General features: G+C 57.6%; 1 protein-coding gene across 2 annotated transcripts; it reads right to left on the bottom strand.

Moving 5' to 3' along the window:
• Positions 1-1,560: 1,560 nt before the first annotated feature.
• Positions 1,561-16,423, bottom strand: SSRP1 (structure specific recognition protein 1). Of its 2 annotated transcripts, none has more exons than XM_084631575.1 (17): positions 16,374-16,423; positions 15,029-15,258; positions 13,248-13,433; positions 10,996-11,101; positions 9,933-10,123; positions 9,548-9,778; positions 9,162-9,265; positions 8,546-8,674; positions 7,795-8,016; positions 7,426-7,498; positions 6,725-6,863; positions 6,393-6,438; positions 3,787-3,904; positions 3,053-3,223; positions 2,597-2,688; positions 2,215-2,377; positions 1,561-2,121 (listed from the first exon to the last, which is right to left on the bottom strand). In XM_084631575.1, exons 2-17 carry the CDS (start codon positions 15,080-15,082, stop codon positions 2,053-2,055), a joined length of 2,094 nt encoding a protein of 697 aa, XP_084487701.1. In that variant the 5' UTR covers positions 15,083-15,258; positions 16,374-16,423; the 3' UTR covers positions 1,561-2,052. The 2 variants fall into 2 exon arrangements, with proteins under 2 accessions (XP_084487701.1, XP_084487700.1); XM_084631574.1 differs by having other exon boundaries at positions 16,312-16,390.
• Positions 16,424-16,450: the final 27 nt, after the last annotated feature.

Here is a 16,450-nt window from a genome sequence, read left to right as displayed (position 1 = left end):
AGCCAACCCTTGGACTCTCTGCACCACATTGCCCCTGCCAGGCAGCCACCCCTCATAAGACCAACCAGTCTCATCATGGCAGCTGCTTACATTGCCCAGCACCCAGGGAAAAACAGCCCCCTAATTACAGCTGTGATAGGATTGCAGGATGAACACAGGAAGGGCAGAGGCTGTTGTACCCACTCCTTGCTATAGCCTTGTGATGGGAGAGGTGAAAAGGGGAAGCCGCCGGGGAACAGAGGTAAGGCTGTGGTATGATTTTGGTTGTTGGGTTTAGGGTGCAGGTGTTGGGTGGCTGTAACATCCAGGTGGGCAGACGTCCCTGCTGGTTTTAAACTCCACAACATTACTGGACCCGTGTTCTAGCATAGTACATGGCGCTTGAAGAGAGGAGTTGCCATGGCTGCCTGCAGCCCTTCCTTCCCATTTACTCCTGGCAGCTGCAGAGTTCTGGTAAATAACCCACAGAAATTAGGCCAAAGGAAATGGGACCCTGGAGAATTTCCCATGGGAGCCAGCTTCCATCTGCACAATTAACCTGCTGCAGCCTTGGTTATAAAAGCCACTGCCTCTGGGGCACATTCCTCTCCCTCCCACAGCACACACAGCTCTCTTCCCTCTCTGAGAGCTGCAGCCTGGCAGAAGTGCTGATTCAATTAGAGTGAGGCAGAGTGTGCCCTCTGACACACAGGTGATTGGAAGTGGAGCCAAAGACACTTTAATGGGGCACTGAGGTCCGATAATAGGCTCTAATCAGATCAGGCATCCTTCCTCCAGCTCAGATTAGTTGTCCTGGCAGCAAGGCACACTGAAGAAAGGCTTGTGATGGCTGTAATGGAGATGGATGCTGCATCCACCTGCTGGTCAGCACCTCACACTCCTCATCACCCACTCTCGGAGCTGGTCAGAGCTCCAGGCCCAGAAGGGATAGCGATGAGGCTCTCAGCCCTCCATGCAGCCCTAAGGGCGGCCGCTAGCAGAACCAGGTGGATGGGAAGTTTTGGATGCCAACCAATTGCCCACAGCTCCAAGACACTGCATCCCTCAGCAACACGCAGCTGGGAGGTACTGGGTATGTCAAGGAGGGAAGGGCTTCCCCAGCCTGGGTCACAGCAGCCCCTGCTGTCCTAGAGTTCCCTACATTAAGCCATCATGGGAACCCTCCCAGCTTTGCTGAGGCTGGTGATGGCCCCAGAAGCCAGAGAGGGGAGGGAAGGGAGCCCCTAACACTTGGCTAAACCTCACTGCTATCGACTGCCTCCTTCATTAGGTGGCTCCCCAAGGCGCCAGATGGCCTTTAATACAATCAGGGCCACAGCTTACTGGAACACAGTGAGATAAGGCTCTGGCCCATATTCAGCCCCATGCTGCAGGCAGAGCCGCTCCTGCTGCGATGTACGGGAAATGCGGCCGTCGGGAGGGGAGACCGCAGCTGCAGAGTGGCCTCTTTCCCCCTCTGGCAAGAGGGGGCTTTGCCTGCTCTAGAGGGGAAGCTCTGTTGGCACTGGGAGATCCGTCCATCTGTCCCCTGGCCACGCTCCAACAGACAGGAGCGCCGTCCGAAGTCGCTTGGTTTTTATTCCGTCCAATTGCCGTGTGAACAGACCAGAAATACAAAAATAAACAGAACATAAAAAACACAGATGGAGCCCGACTACAGGCCAGGGGATGGACCCCTCCCAGCCAGCCAGCTCCCCCCTGCAGGGCCTGTGGGCCATGCCCCCCACCGTTTGCTGGGAGGGCCTCCTGATAGGACACAGGGGGGCTCCCACAGCATTGAGAGAAAGGAGGGATGAGCCCTATCCCCTGCTCTCTAGCACCCTGTGCTTTTATCCAGAGTTTAGCAAAGGTCCTGCAGTTCCATGGGGGAGGAGGGTCAGGGAAGGTCTGGAAGTAGGGCTGGTTCAAGCCAATGGAGCAGCCACGTCACCCCTTCAGCCCATGCCCCTGGCAGAAGGGAATTGGGAGCACTGGGGAGAGAGGGTATGTCTAGGCCTCAACTCAGTGACCTGTGCAGTCAGGAAAGGGGCAGGGCTAAAGGGAGGGGTTGCTCTAATCCGAGCCAGATGCTGAGTCCTCCATGCTGGGGGGCGTGCTAGCGATTTCCTCCTCTTCTGAGTCCTGTGGGGGGAGGGGAAGTGTGTTAACAGGAGACCACATACAGCCACAGCTGCCAATTGGGGCGGAAGCCCCTCCTGCCCCACCCGCACCTACCTCCTTCTTGTTGTCACCAGAGCTCTCCTCACTGGAGACGAACTCCTTGCTCTTGAAGCTCTCACCCAGCTGCTTAGCGGGGGACTTGGCTGGGGCCTTGGATGGTGCTGCCTTCCTCTCTGCTTTCCCCTTCCCCTGCTGCTTCTTCTTCTTGGATTTCTCTCTGTGCAGGGTGGGAGACAGCGAGCAATCAGCAGTCACCCCGAGCCCCTACTGCACTGGTGGAGGTGCCACAGGGCTGGGAGGAAATAGACAGTCCTCCACTCCTTGCGCTCCACATGGGCCACACCTTTCCCTGTCATCTCGCGCCTACCCTCCAGTGAGATGGGGCCAAGGCCCTTCGTCACCCACCCCAGTGTTTCCAGCAGCTCAGCCAACTCACTTCTTGGAGTTCTCAGATTTGCCCCCCTCGCTGTACTCCTTCATCGCCTTCTCATAGTCCCTTTTGGCATCTTCCGCCTTGCGATCCCACTCCTGCTACCAGAACACAGAGTTGGTAATGACCCTCCTTGCTCACCTGCCCACAGTTTAACTTCTGATCCCCATCAGACACAAAGCTACCCCAAGCCTGCTTTGCCAGCCCCCCAAAACCAGAAGCCCATCCCCATCCCCTCCCTAAACAAGACACAGCCTCTGCCCCATGTTGGGGTGGCCTCCAAGACCTCTTCCATTTGGTTCCCCAAGATTTCCCAAGCCAGGCCTACACCCAATACTACCCCTACCATCCCCAGACACAGCCCTGCCAGCCCACACCCACACAGCCCTCTTCCTCCTCCCCCAAACAACCACACCACCAAAAGAGAGTTAGAACATGCCCCTGACCCCCAACCAAGGCCACCTCTTTCTTCTCCTTGGACATGCCCTTCCAGAGCTCCCCAGCCTTCTTGGACAGGTCAGTGATGCTGATGCCAGGGTGGTCTGATTTGATCTTCTCACGGCTGGCATTCAGCCACAGCATGTAGGCAGACATGGGCCTCTTTGGGGCGTTGGGGTCTTTCCCTTTCTTACTCTGGCAAGAGGAAGTGGAGGTACAGAGATAGAACAAGAAAGGGATCCATCAAGAAGTGGCTCTAGAGTTCCTTGGACCAGAAGCTCTGGCCCCCATGGCAAAGGCCCCTTGTGCCCCCCATTAACACTGGGGCAGGGCATTTGACATCCCAGCCCTTCCCCCCAGCAGCCAGACACACTCATGGGGCCCAGGCAGCACAAGACTAAGACAAGGCAGCGAAGGCCAAGGAGCCTGACGGAGCCAGCGGGCCCAGCTGGGGCAGGCTGTCAGGTGAGGTTGGGGGAGCGGCACAGGGCTGAAGAGCTCCGTGTCATGGCGGGGACGGAGTCACTCACCCACAGCTGGAGGCTGTCCAGTGTCCTAAGCTGGGGAGTAGCGGGACCTTCAGGACAGCTCCCCATCACAGAGGACACTCACTCATGGCCTCATCAGCCCCTAAGTAGTGCTCCCAAAGGCTCAATCTCCCCACAGGGTTGGCCTGTGCGCTGGAGGAAGAGGATCCCACCCCTCAGAGCCAGCGGTTGGGAACCACGCAGCCGCCTCTGCCAGGGCGGAGCTCTCACCTCCGATGACTTCTTGCGGGGCTTGCGCTCCTTCACAATCTTGGCTTTCTTGGCTGGCTTCCTCTTTTCCTCACGGTCACTGCCACCGTCACTACTGGCAGAGACTTCGCTGTCGAACCTGCAGGAGGGAATGGTAGCCTGGCGTCAGCCCCATCCCCAAACACCCCTGGTCCCAGGGCTGGCAGCCCCCAGCTCAGCGAGGTTAGTAGAGATCAGGCCTAGCATGGGCAGATTGCTCGAGGGGTGCTGACTGGAAGAGATAGGGCATCCCCAGTATGGCTTGGGCATGGCAACAGCTACCTCACCTGTCCCTGGAAACAGGGTGGCAAGGGACTCTGCCAAGCACTCTGGACAGGGTACAAGGGGCACAGACAGCTCTTCCCCACACCAACTGTTCCCATCCCTGGGTGTCATCCCAGACCTGCTGGCAGCAGAACCCGAGTGGCAATGCCAAGAACAGACATCCCCGCTGGAGAGACGTGGGCCCCTTTGAGCAGAGCATGGGGCTGCTCCCTCCAGGCCACTTCCCAGCCTTCCAGGCGACGGGTTCCCTGTTCCTGACACGGGACCTGACCTGGGACCGAGAGGGAATATTCTGTAACATTGTTATGAACCTCATTTCATGCCTCAGTTTCCCTCTATACTTTGCATGGCTATGCAGGGGTGCAAAAAGGTTGAATCTGCTCGAACAGCAAGAGCCACAAAGTGTGTGTGTCCCGTGGCTGGTTGGGGTGGTATGAAGGGTTGGTGAACACCAATCCACGTCAATGGAGAATCTAGCAAGAGAGCGGGAACCCCAATGACCGGGCTGTTCACCCCTAGCAGCCACCAGCCAGGAGGAGGGAGATATTCTCCTGGCCCTCAGCTGGGAAGCAGTGCAAAGGCCCCAGTGGGAGAACAAAGGGGAAAGGAGGCTGGTGGCCAGGCCTCGGGGCTGACAAGGAGCCAGATGGAGATAGAGGCCATAACAGCTTGGCTGGCTAATTGCACCAGCGCTGGCCAGGCTGGACTATGGCTCAACCTTTGACTCTCTGTGCTAACCCAAGGCCTTTCTGATCTCATGGACCAGGCGGCTAATACGCTGTTCCCCCGTGCCTGGGAAGACTGCTGATGTTGCTGCAGATATCACTGACAGCACGGCGCCCCGAAGGGGGATGGTACAAACCTCCCGCAGGGGTCTGGCTTGGCTGGATTTGCTGCAGGGAGCCACGGAGAGAGGCAGGGATCGCTGGGGCCCCAAGGCCCAGTTTGGGAGTCCTGGAGGCCATGGGCCTGCCCCTGTGTGGGTCCTTGGGGCCTAGCACACTGAAGGGGTCACTCCCAAGGAACTGGTTATAGGCTGGGCATGGACTGGACACTGTATCTGTGACACCATCCCACAGCCCAGTGGATCTCGGTGGTGGGAAATCTTCGCCAGAGTTCTCCCTGTTGCCATTTGCTCCCATCATGCCCTGAGTAGCACCCCCAGATTCCTGGTCCTCCAAGGTCGAGGATTCACAGAGCTGTACAACGTCTACCCACAGTTATTGCTGTTCCATGCTACAGAGTCATCTTCCCCATCATTCCCTCAAGTTGCAGTGGGGGAGGTTTAGATTGGATATTAGGAAAAACTTTTTCACTAAGAGGGTGGTGAAACACTGGAATGCGTTACCTAGGGAGGTGGTAGAATCTCCTTCCTTAGAGGTTTTTAAGGTCAGGCTTGACAAAGCCCTGGCTGGGATGATTTAACTGGGAATTGGTCCTGCTTTGAGCAGGGGGTTGGACTAGATGACCTTCTGGGGTCCCTTCCAACCCTGATATTCTATGATTCTATGATTAGGCAGTCCCCTCAGCCCCGATCATTTCTGTGACTGCCAGCAGTGTTCCCTCTGGCAGGCGTGCCAACTGCACTGCTCCAGCTCATTCCAGAGCACAGATCTCTGCAAGCAGCAGAGGCAAAAACCTAGTGCATATCCTCTGCTCTGAAACCACTCTGCCTCATTCAGGGAGCCTATTATTTGTATTGTGGTCGCACCAGTCAGAGATCAGGGTGCCACTGTGCAAGACGCTGTACAGGCACATAGCAAGAAAGACAGTCCCTGCCCCAGACAATCTAAGCAGCCCATTGATTTCAGACAGTTGTACAACCCAACACTGAGATGCAGCCACCTCAGAGGAGAAAGGCAGAAGCTGTTTAACAGCTCAGGACAGGAAGAGAAGAACCCCACGTTCAACTGGGGCTACAGGGCAATTTAGGCCAACAGAAGGGTTGATGGCTGGCCACTGAGCCTAATGGCCTTAACCCTGTGAAAAGGGTCAGGGAGACAAAAACCTCAGACAGCACCACCAGGCCACCAAGCACACTGGAGCACTAGCAGAGGTGACAGTGCCTCCTGCTGAGCCATCTGCTCTGGAGACCCCACAAAGGCAGAGCACCCCATACTGAGCCACTCGCTGTGCATGGCACCCCATAGCACCAGAGGGAGGCCAGCACTGATGGCACTACATGTTCAATGTCCTGCCCCTGTGGCCCCCGTGCGGAGAGTTCCCATCTGAGAATGGGCCAATCAAAGGGCGAGGTCACAGCCCGAAAGCCCCATGCCAGGCAGCCCCTGTCCCCTACTCACTCTTCTGCTACATCCTCGTCCTCCTCCCCCGGGTTAAATGACTCATCTGTAAGGAAAAGGAATGCACTGGTCATTCTCCCCCTCTGGGTGGGGGGCAGGGCAGGAGAGGGGGATGGGGATGGCAACAGCCATGGGGAAAGGGCTGAGTAAAGAGCATGGGAATGTTTCTCTGACCCCAGCTGGGGGCAGATCTCTCAGCCATGGGGAGGAGCCCCAGTCGCTGGACAGCCTTGGGCAGATCTCACAGCTGGGGGAGGAGCCCCAAACACTGGACAGACAGGGCAGATCTCACAGCCAGGGGGAGGAGCCCCAGGCACAGGAGCACGTCTCACCAGTCTCCTCCCCAGACTCATCACTGCTGTCATCAGCATTCTCCTCCCGGATCTTTCCCTCCTCCTTCATCCTCTCCAGGTAGGCATCATGCTGGTCCTCGTCAGAGTCAGCGTATTCATCATAGCTCTGTGGCATGGACTGCAGGGGGAGCAGGGGGAGGTCATGTGAGTGCCACTCTCCACCCCTCCCACCTCAGCAGAGGGGAAGGGCAGACGCCACTCCCTACCCCAAGTGTGCAGAAAAATGAGAACTACAACTCCCAACATGCTCCTGGGTGCACCCCCCACTCCAGGAAAGGATCCCCAGCACTTCCAGCACAGGCTGCATGCACGGACCAGAGGAGTGGTGTTAACCGGGTTAGGTGGGGCCCACTTGGCAAGGAGATCCGGGGCGGGGGGGGGAGGGGAGGCATGGCTCCCCCCTTCCCTCCCATGGCTCATGCAGGGTTACTGTGATTAGTAGAGAGCACCACAGCCATGCAGAGGAGACCTGCACCAGGAGGAGGGGAAATCGCACGGACCTTTTTCTTCTACAAGGGCAAGGAGAGAAGAGAAAGTGAGGAGGCAGAATCTGCAGGGAAAGAGAGAGAGAAAGAACCCCTGCCCTCACCCAGCACCCCCCGGACGCTATGGGGCTCCTGGTTGGGATGGGACAGGGGACCCAGCAAGTGCCCCGCCCCACCCCACCCCACTGCAGGTACCTCCTTGTGGCCTCGGTTCTTGATGTTCAGCTTCTTGGCGTTGACAAAGTCAAACAGCTTCCCGTACTCCTCCCTGCAGGTGGGTAACAGTAGGGAGACGGGGTCACGGAGAGGCGAAGTCTAACGCTCCCCCAACCATGAGCAAGCGAGAGGGCAGTGCACAGTGATGGCATGGAGAATGGCACTCCCCTGCACTGCCAGGCTGTGGTACGAATGGCTTCCCAGGGCTGAGTGAGGAGCAGGATACCAGTGCAGGCCGTGAGAGGGTGGCAGCGGCCCAGGAGAACAGACGGGGCAATAGGCAGTACAGCCATGGGTACAGAGGGGAGAGAGCAGACAGCAGCTGCTTGGGCAGGGGTTCACCCTCACCTCTCTATACTGCTGAAGGTGTACTGCGTGCCCTGCTTGGTCTCGATCTCGAAGTCGAAGGAGCGGGTGGTGGTGGTGCCGCGGGCGAAGTTGACGAAGGAGATCTCATCAAAGCGAATGTGCACCGGGGGCTTGTGCACATAGATGAAGCCACGCTCCAGTGGGTAGAGCAGCCCCGAGCTGGCCTTGTAGGAGCAGGTGATGCATTGGGCTCCCGAGTGCCTTGGGGGAGGGGGAGAGGAGGGAGACAAAGTGGGGGTTACACCAGCAAGGCTTCCTTGCACAGACGCTCCCCCATGGGACAGCAGCCAACGGGGGGCAGAATAAAGGGATGAGAATCTGTCACACGTACCTCTGAGGCACAACTCTTCTCCCACCCACCACTGGGAACTCCCAGCCACAGGATGGGGAAAAAGTCCACCAGAGCCAGGTGTGTAGGGACGGGACCTCAGATCAGAGTCATTTCTAAACATTTAATTAGCAACAGACTCTGTATCCCATTCCCTGCCACCCGAGCTAGCCAGACCAGAATCGCAGCTGGTGCCCCCTAGAGATGAAAGGGCCCATATTCGATTCCCCACCCCAAGACAATCTCCCACCTGGGACCAGATTGGAGCCAGAGCCTGTTAGAAGGAAAAGGCCCCGTGTCCCATTCACCACCCCCTGAGTTAGACATTACCCATGCCCTGGGACAGGAGCCCTCTAGAGGGGAAGGCTCCATGTCCCACTCCCCTGCACGCTGTGTGCTCACCCCTGGAAGTTGCCGGGCACAGTGATCTTGCGGTTCACCAGCGCTTTCATGACCCGACTGACCATCTCATAGAGTGAGCCAGACATGTTCTTGGTGAGTCGGCCCTCAAAGCGCTTCTCCACCTCATCCCTACAGCATGGGGAGAATGGCAGCATGAGGACAGAAGGCAGGAGAGAGCCCAACACCAGCAGGAACAACACGCAGGAGCTCCCATGCCAACTGAGAGACAGCATGCCCTCAGCACCCAGAAATGAAAGGGCCACCAAGGAGGACAATGCATAGTCCTCGGGCAACCTCTTCTCTTGGGAGTAGATGCTAACCCCCGCCCAAGGCTTGGAAGTGAGTCAGTCCGGATGGGGATGGCCAGACACTTATGCCAGACAATGGTTGGGAGTCCACATGAGATTGGAGGGATCCTGCCAGGAGCATGGCAAGGCTAGTAGAAGATGGGGGGTCTTGCCAGGGGGCAGAGCCAGGATGGCAGGAGTGGGCAGAAGAGAGGGGGTCAGGCCAGGGCACAGGGCAGGGCCAGGCTGGCAGGGGCAGAGGGATCCTGCGAGCGTACGGGGCTGGGGGCAGGGCCAGACTGGCGGAGGAGGGAAGAAAGGCCACTCACTCATTCATGTTAAGGGTCAGGGAGATGTCCTCGTCTTTGGAGAAGAGCAGGATCAGAAAGTGATAGCGTGTCTGGCCCTGCTTGATCGGAGGGTCTAGGCTGATCTGGAAAGGAAGCCAAGGATATGGACAGGTAAGGGATCCCAGAACCCCCAAGGGCTCTCCTCCATTCCAGCCTGCTCCCACCTTCATGCAACATCCCTCCCAAGTACTGCAGGGCAGTCCCCGCCCCCCCGAGTTCTCAGCCCCCCAACACAAGTAGCTGGTCTGGGCCTTCTGATCCGCTGGCTACCCTACCCCCCAGGCACACTGGAGTGGGATCTACCAGCCCCCCCATTCCCCTCAAATGCAGTGGGGGATCTGCCAGCTCCCTGCCTCCCTCCTCACCACAAAGAACATCTGGCGCTGGTCCTTATGGGGCAGCAAGAAGAGGCGCAGCACAGTGGTGTAGGGGATCTTGTAGTCAAAAGTCTTGCCGTGCAGGTGCAGGAAGGTGGGGTAGATGCGGATATCATAGCGGCCACGTGGTGTCAGGCACTGCAGCTCCCGGAAGATGCAGATGGCATCCCCAGTTGCCTGGATCACATCCGCCTTGGATAGCACATTCTGGGCAAAGGCCTAAGGGTGGGGGAGGATGGGGGGCTTTATTCCGGACAGCTGTATGCAGCCCCCCATAACCCCTCCAAGCACCTTCACACAGGCCACAACCCCATCCCACATGAACTCCCACCTCCACATGGGCCACGCCACCCCCACCCCGGCCCACACGCACTTCCACAGGATCCAAGCCATCCTCCTGAGTGGGCGGCACGTAGAAGCGGACCTCCATGAGTGACACCTCGGCGTCGTCATTCTGGTGGAACTCCAGCGTCACCTCATTCTTGCCCGTGGTGCACTGGGACACATTGCTGAGCGGGATCTCGAACACGGGCTGCTCCCCAATGTCAAATGACAGGAGCTGGCCTGTGGGGAGGGGGAACCCAGTGAGTCAGCAGGAGGCAATGGAGCACCTCCCACAGCCAGCTGCTCCTCCTGTCAGACAACCTCCGCAGTCAGCAGCCCAGATGGCAAGGACAGGGCTGAGCACCTTATAGCTGCTTATAGCTGGTACTGGGCAGACAGGAGCAACTCAGAGCTCCCCACAACACAGCACCCCCTGCAGGAGAAGGTGGAGCTACAAACTACTTCCTCTCTGCAGCACACTGAGCCATCCACTCCCAACGCTAGCCCCCAAATCCAAGTCACTGCAGGAGCTGTGCTCCTCTCCCTGCTATACACCCCTCTTTTCCCAGAGCTGGTCTTCACCGGAGAGGCTTAACTCCAGCTCAGTCACAGGTTCTTCCCCAAAGTGCTCTGTGTTCACACAGCCACATGCCGCAGGCGGCTGTCAACATGTACTGCTGCCCTGAGGTAGATGCAGTCAAGAAACACAGCCATAGGCGCTCACACCCACTGAGACATGAGATCCTCCAATCCCTTCCCATCAGCCCCCTGACCAGAAATGGACTGTCTGTCTTCCTCTGCTCAGCTCTCCATTTGCAGCCTCTCCACTAGCCTCCATCTGGTAGAGGAGGAGGCGGGCTAACCTGCCCAGGGATGAGCATCCAGGGCAGGCAGACAAGTCGTCCCCAATGCCCCATGAATACGAGCAGAGTGACACAAGGAGTTGTGGTGCTATGAACCTGGAGCTAGCTCTATGGCTTGCAAGGACCAGATACAGTGCCAGCACAGGTATGGGGTGTGAAAGCAGGGTAAATGCACTGTCATGGGTTAGGCTACCACAGGTAAATGTGTCCCAAGCTTCACAAGCAGCGAAGACATAGCCCCAGAGTCACCTCCAAACTTCACAGTCCCCCAGTTCCAGCCCTTCACACACAGATCCTTCTCCGCCAGCTCCAGATGATAATGGGACTTGAAGAATTCTGACAGCTTGTCAAACTCCTGAGTGGGAAGTAGAGAACAGCCATCAGAAGCCACCATAACCTAGCAGCCTGAGACGTGGTTCCTGGGCTCCTTCCCTCCCAGAGAGGTCCGGCCACTGCTACTACCCCACAGCTCCCCCTTGGTAACAAACAGCAGCAGCGGGGAGCTCCAGCGCTCTTCCATCTAGGATGGCTCGCTGCAACACACTGCATGTGCCAGGAAGCAAGTGAGCTGGGGAAAGAATCAGTCACTAGGAGAACTACGACCACAGAGCTAAGGGAGAGCAAACAGGAGTTACCAGCCCTGCATCTTTGCTGGATGCTCACGTGGAGCTGAAACCTCTCGGAGGGATACACCCACTACATGACTGGCACCTGCAGAGGCGTCAGCCAGAGTCCCCAGCTGATCGGAGCAGCTGCAGCCAAAGCAGGGACACTTACATGTTCAAAGAACTCCCTGCAGTTTGACTGGACTTTTTCTACCTGGTGCTGATGGGCTGTTTGTTCCAGCCCTCCCACTCGCCTAAGTTCCCTTTAAGCTGTGTAGCAGCCTATTAAGCACTGCGCAGGCACTCAGGGCTGTGGTGGGGAGAGATTCCTCTCCCACAGCCCCGGACGCAACCCAGCCCGGCTACAGACCTGCCACGGTCAGGGAAGAAGTGCCCCTCCCCTGGCCCAAATCCAGTCCCGGCCTGGACCTGCCACAGCCATGAGAGGCACCCCTCCCCCGCCCCCAGCCCAGGTGCTGCTGTGGGGAGAGCTGGAGGGAGTCCTTTCTCCCCGCCATAACCCCAGGGCAGCCTGCACCCCAAGCCCCTCATCCCCAGCCCCACCCCAGAGCCATCCCTTTAGTATGGTGAACCAGGACAACTGCTCCAGGCCCCACACTTCAGTGTGTGGGGGTCGTGCGGGGGGTAATAGGCTGGCCCAGGAGGGGTGGGGTTAGGGGGCCCAGGCCAGCCCAGGAGGTTAGCAGGGGGGCCTGGCGCTGGCAGCAGGGGTCGGGCCCGCACTAGCCGGCAGGAAGCGCGCGTTGTATTTCTTTTTCTTGCTCGCCTGCTGCCACCATCCTAGTGCTGCCGGAACAAGCCAGGGCCAGGCTGACCCTATCCATTGCCCTTCCACCCCGGACCCCTCCCTTTTGCAGGATCCCCCAGCACAGGGGGCCCACTGGCCCCTAGCACAGGTGCCACCCTGTGACTCTGCATTATCCCTCGCCCCGCAGCACTGGTGTCCCCTCCCCACACCAGATTTCACCTTATAAAAAATGTTAAGGGGGGACCCATACAGGCTGATTTGTCCCAGGCCCCACACCCCACTAGGGATGGCCCTGTCAGAGACCACACCCACAGCTGGAACCCTCACCTCCCCCCACAACCCTTTGCCCCAGCCCTGAGCCCCCTCCCATACTCCAAACTCCTTGGCCCCACACCCACCACATGAATTTTGTTACATTCACCAATATGAAGATGATGTGTCACATATCACCTCCATATTGGTGCACATAACAAAATTCATTCCACACATAGGTGGGAAAAATTAGAGGGAATACTGCCCCTCGTTCACAGTCTCTTCACCTAAATTTCCCTCAATACCTGTTCCATTCTCTCCCCCCATTCCCTTTGGCTGATCCCCTCCTAACTACACCCACCAGGAAAGAACACCAGGGCACTAACAAGACACTTGCTGCCATCACACAGTTCACTGGGCTTGTGCTTTCCACTCCCACCCCAGTGTCTGTCTGGTCTATTTAGACTAAATTCTTCAGGGCAGGGACTATCTACTACTCTGTACAGAGCCTAGGGCAATGGGACCCATTCTCAGCTGACCCTTAGGCATTACCATAATAAACACAATTAATTGAAAAAGACTCCTAGGAGAGAGCCTGGAAGCTTAAACTCATGGCAAACGGTTTGGGCCAAGAACAGGATCCTTATGGCAGGGCGAGAGAGGAGTTTACACAGAGCCACATGGGATCCAGGGCTCGTGAGCATGTGGGCTGCACTGAGGCACTAATGCCATGGGCAAATCCGGGAGGTTGCCAAGCAATTGTCACCTTGTAGCTGGTTGGGGATGCCCAACCACATAAATTCCCCCTGGGAGTCCTGACACACGGTGGGGTGGGAGCTTCTAGGAGGGGGAGCTGGCCAGGCCAAAGGTCTCACCGATTCCCTGAAGCCGTCATACTTGTAGACGTGTCCATTCTTGGTGAGCAGCTTGAGGCCGTGGCCTAGTGCCACACGGCGCCAGATGCCCTCTGCTAGCTCTGAGGCCTGGATGTTGTCCACCTTGCCTGTCTTGCTGTTCTTGAAGATGACACCCTGGCGGCTCAGCCGCAGCCGCCCATCATTCTGACAGAGAGAGATGGGTTGGTAGGGGGCACAGGGACAACACGCTAGTGAGAACAACAGTGGTGACACTCTGGAATGGTGTCAAAGAATACACCCGGAACCCCACATCAGCCAGTCACACCCTTCTTCTTCCAGGGAAAAGGCTACTTAACACCCACCCCCATGCATTTAAAACAGAAACCCCACCATCTCTCCTCTCCCACACGGGGTGCACTCACCCCATATCCAACTAACACCACCCCAAACACACTCCCTCACCCACATGCAAGCTTCACTCCAAGATTCCCCACTCCTCCCCCTCCAACTACCCCCACATGCATCACAGGGCCATAGCACCAGCTCTGCAGTTTAAGTCAGCCAGAGCGGCACCATAAAGCCTGTATTCGCTTTAGCTTGAGGACTGACTGGCCACTTAGGAACAATAGCCCAATCAAGGGCATTTCTCAGATGTAGGGACAACATTCCCCAATGTAACCCTCACTACTAACAGCCAAAGATTTGGATTTCTTGGCATGGAAACCGACTCATTTATGAAGCTCAGGCCACCATGCACCTTCGCTGTAAATTGACAATGATTAGGGGTTTGAAACGGGTCCCATATGAGGGGAGATTAAAGAGGCTAGGACTTTTCAGCTTGAAAAAGAGGAGACTAAGGGGGGATTTGATAGAGCTATATAAAATCATGAGTGGTGTGGAAAAAGTGAATAAGGAAAAATTATTTACTTGTTCCCATAATATAAGAACTAGGGGCCACCAAATGAAATTAATGGGTAGCAGGTTTAAAACAAATAAAAGGAAGTTCTTCACACAGTGCACAGCCAACCTGTGGAACTCCTTGCCTGAGGAGGTTGTGAAGGCTAGGAATATAACAGGGTTTAAAAGAGAACTGGATAAATTCATGGAGGTTAGGTCCATTAATGGCTATTAGCCAGGATGGGTAAGGAATGGTGTCCCTAGCCTCTGTTTGTTAGAGGGTGGAGATGGATGGCAGGAGAGAGATCACTTAAACACTCATGTCTGGGAATAAACAGGATCGTGCATTGCATTTTCTGAAAGGCTCCCAAGTTTCAGCCATTCAGGCTAGGCCAAACGTCAGTTCCCACAGCACTTGGTGACATCATGCAAGAGTTTAGAATGAAATGCAAGGAGTCTGCTCCCTGAAGTCCAACGGGCTGTGAACTTCGGTCAGCTGAGTGTTACCTACCAGAGCGGGAATGCAGCCAGGAACTGGCGCTAACTCCCCAACACCCAGGAAAGTGTCACTGGATCTTTAATACTTACAGGGGTCTGGCCATGTTTTGTCTCATCCCAGGTCCCCTAGCATGCTGCTTGATCTGTGGGCTCAGTAATGACTCAGGGGAAAAGCACACACCCCTCCCCCAAGTCACTTACAGCTTCTAGGTTTTACTTTGGGGTGGCACTCCAGCTGTGACCCCACTTAGCTTGAGAGCTGTAATGAAATCGGAACCATGGTTCAGCACCTTCTCTCAGCCCTAGACACACCACTCAACCAGCCACAATAACGACACCTTCCCAGACTCTGTGCTTCCCACCCCCAGGAAGGCATGGCTTTCCAGGCTTCCTGTGTCTCTCACCATGGACCCCTTCACCTCCTGGTATATTTCGTTGAACTCCAGCGTGTCCGCCATGATGGCCCCTCCCCACCTCGCCCACTCTGATGGGGTCTGTCTCCCAGCAACCGGTTTGGGAGAGCTTTGGAGACTAGGTCCAGTCAGGGAGCTCTCCAGAGATGATGAAGTTCTTCAGTCCCCTCCCAAGTCCCACATGCCCAGAGTAGCACAGAGGGGAGGAAGCCGCGAAGCACCTGGGGAGAAAGGAGAGAGATGACTCCACCAGCAGATGAGGCCCAGCAGGGACCCAGCTCAGGAACCCCCAGAGACTGAACCCATGGGGTAGCCACAGAGTAGATACAGGGGCTGGCTCCCATCCAACCAGCGAGCCTCACCCAGCCGGGCCTGGGCAGCTGGAGAGCATTACAGAGCTCTCCAGGGGCTGGAGGCTGAGCACCAGCAGAAGGATCACACAGAACCCTCCCCATCCCTGGCTTCACCCTGCCACCAGACCCTCCTAGAGACCAATCCCCTCCCTGCCCCCCCCAACCCGAACACACACCCCACCCTGCGCCAACCCCATCCCCAGACACCGACCCCCCCCACTTCCCCTCCCTGCCCCAGAACCCCAACACACACCCCACCCTGCGCCAACCCCACCCCCAGACACCGACCCTCCCCACATTCCCTCCCCGCCCCAGAACCCCCTGCCTCCCCCCCGACCCCAACACCACACCCCACCCTGCGCCAACCCCACCCCCAGACACCAACCCCCCCCACTTCCCCTCCCTGTCCCAGAACCCCAACACACACCCCACCCTGCGCCAACCCCATCCCCAGACACCGACCCCCCCCACTTCCCCTCCCTGCCCCAGAACCCCAACACACACCCCACCCTGCGCCAACCCCATCCCCAGACACCGACCCCCCCCACATTCCCTCCCCGCCCCAGAACCCCCTGCCTCCCCCCCGACCCCAACACCACACCCCACCCTGCGCCAACCCCACCCCCAGACACCAACCCCCCCCCACTTCCCCTCCCTGCCCCAGAACCCCAACACACACCTCACCCTGCGCCAACCCCACCCCCAGACATGGACCCTCCCCACTTCCCCTCCCTGCCCCAGAACCCCAACACACACCTCACCCTGCGCCAACCCCATCCCCAGACACCGACCCCCCCACTTCCTCTCCCTGCCCCAGAACCCCAACACACACCCCACCCTGCGCCAACCCCATCCCCAGACATGGACCCCCCCCACTTCCCCTCCCTGCCCCGGAACCCCCTGCCCCGGGCACTGACCCACCTCTGCCCCAGGTACACACACCCCCACCCCTTGGGGCGATTTCCCGCCTGCGCAGCACAAACCTCATGCGGAGCCTCCCTCCCCACCGGAAACCTCCCTCCCTCCACCTTCCGGCCCGCGCTACCATAGAGACGCCGGC

The sequence above is a fragment of the Lepidochelys olivacea genome (genome assembly GCF_965140295.1).
Source record: "Lepidochelys olivacea isolate rLepOli2 genome assembly, chromosome: 6".
In the NCBI taxonomy this organism is placed as follows: Eukaryota; Metazoa; Chordata; order Testudines; family Cheloniidae; genus Lepidochelys; species Lepidochelys olivacea.
The sequence above is the reverse complement of the archived record's forward strand: the minus strand, read 5'-3'. Positions and strand labels throughout refer to the sequence as shown.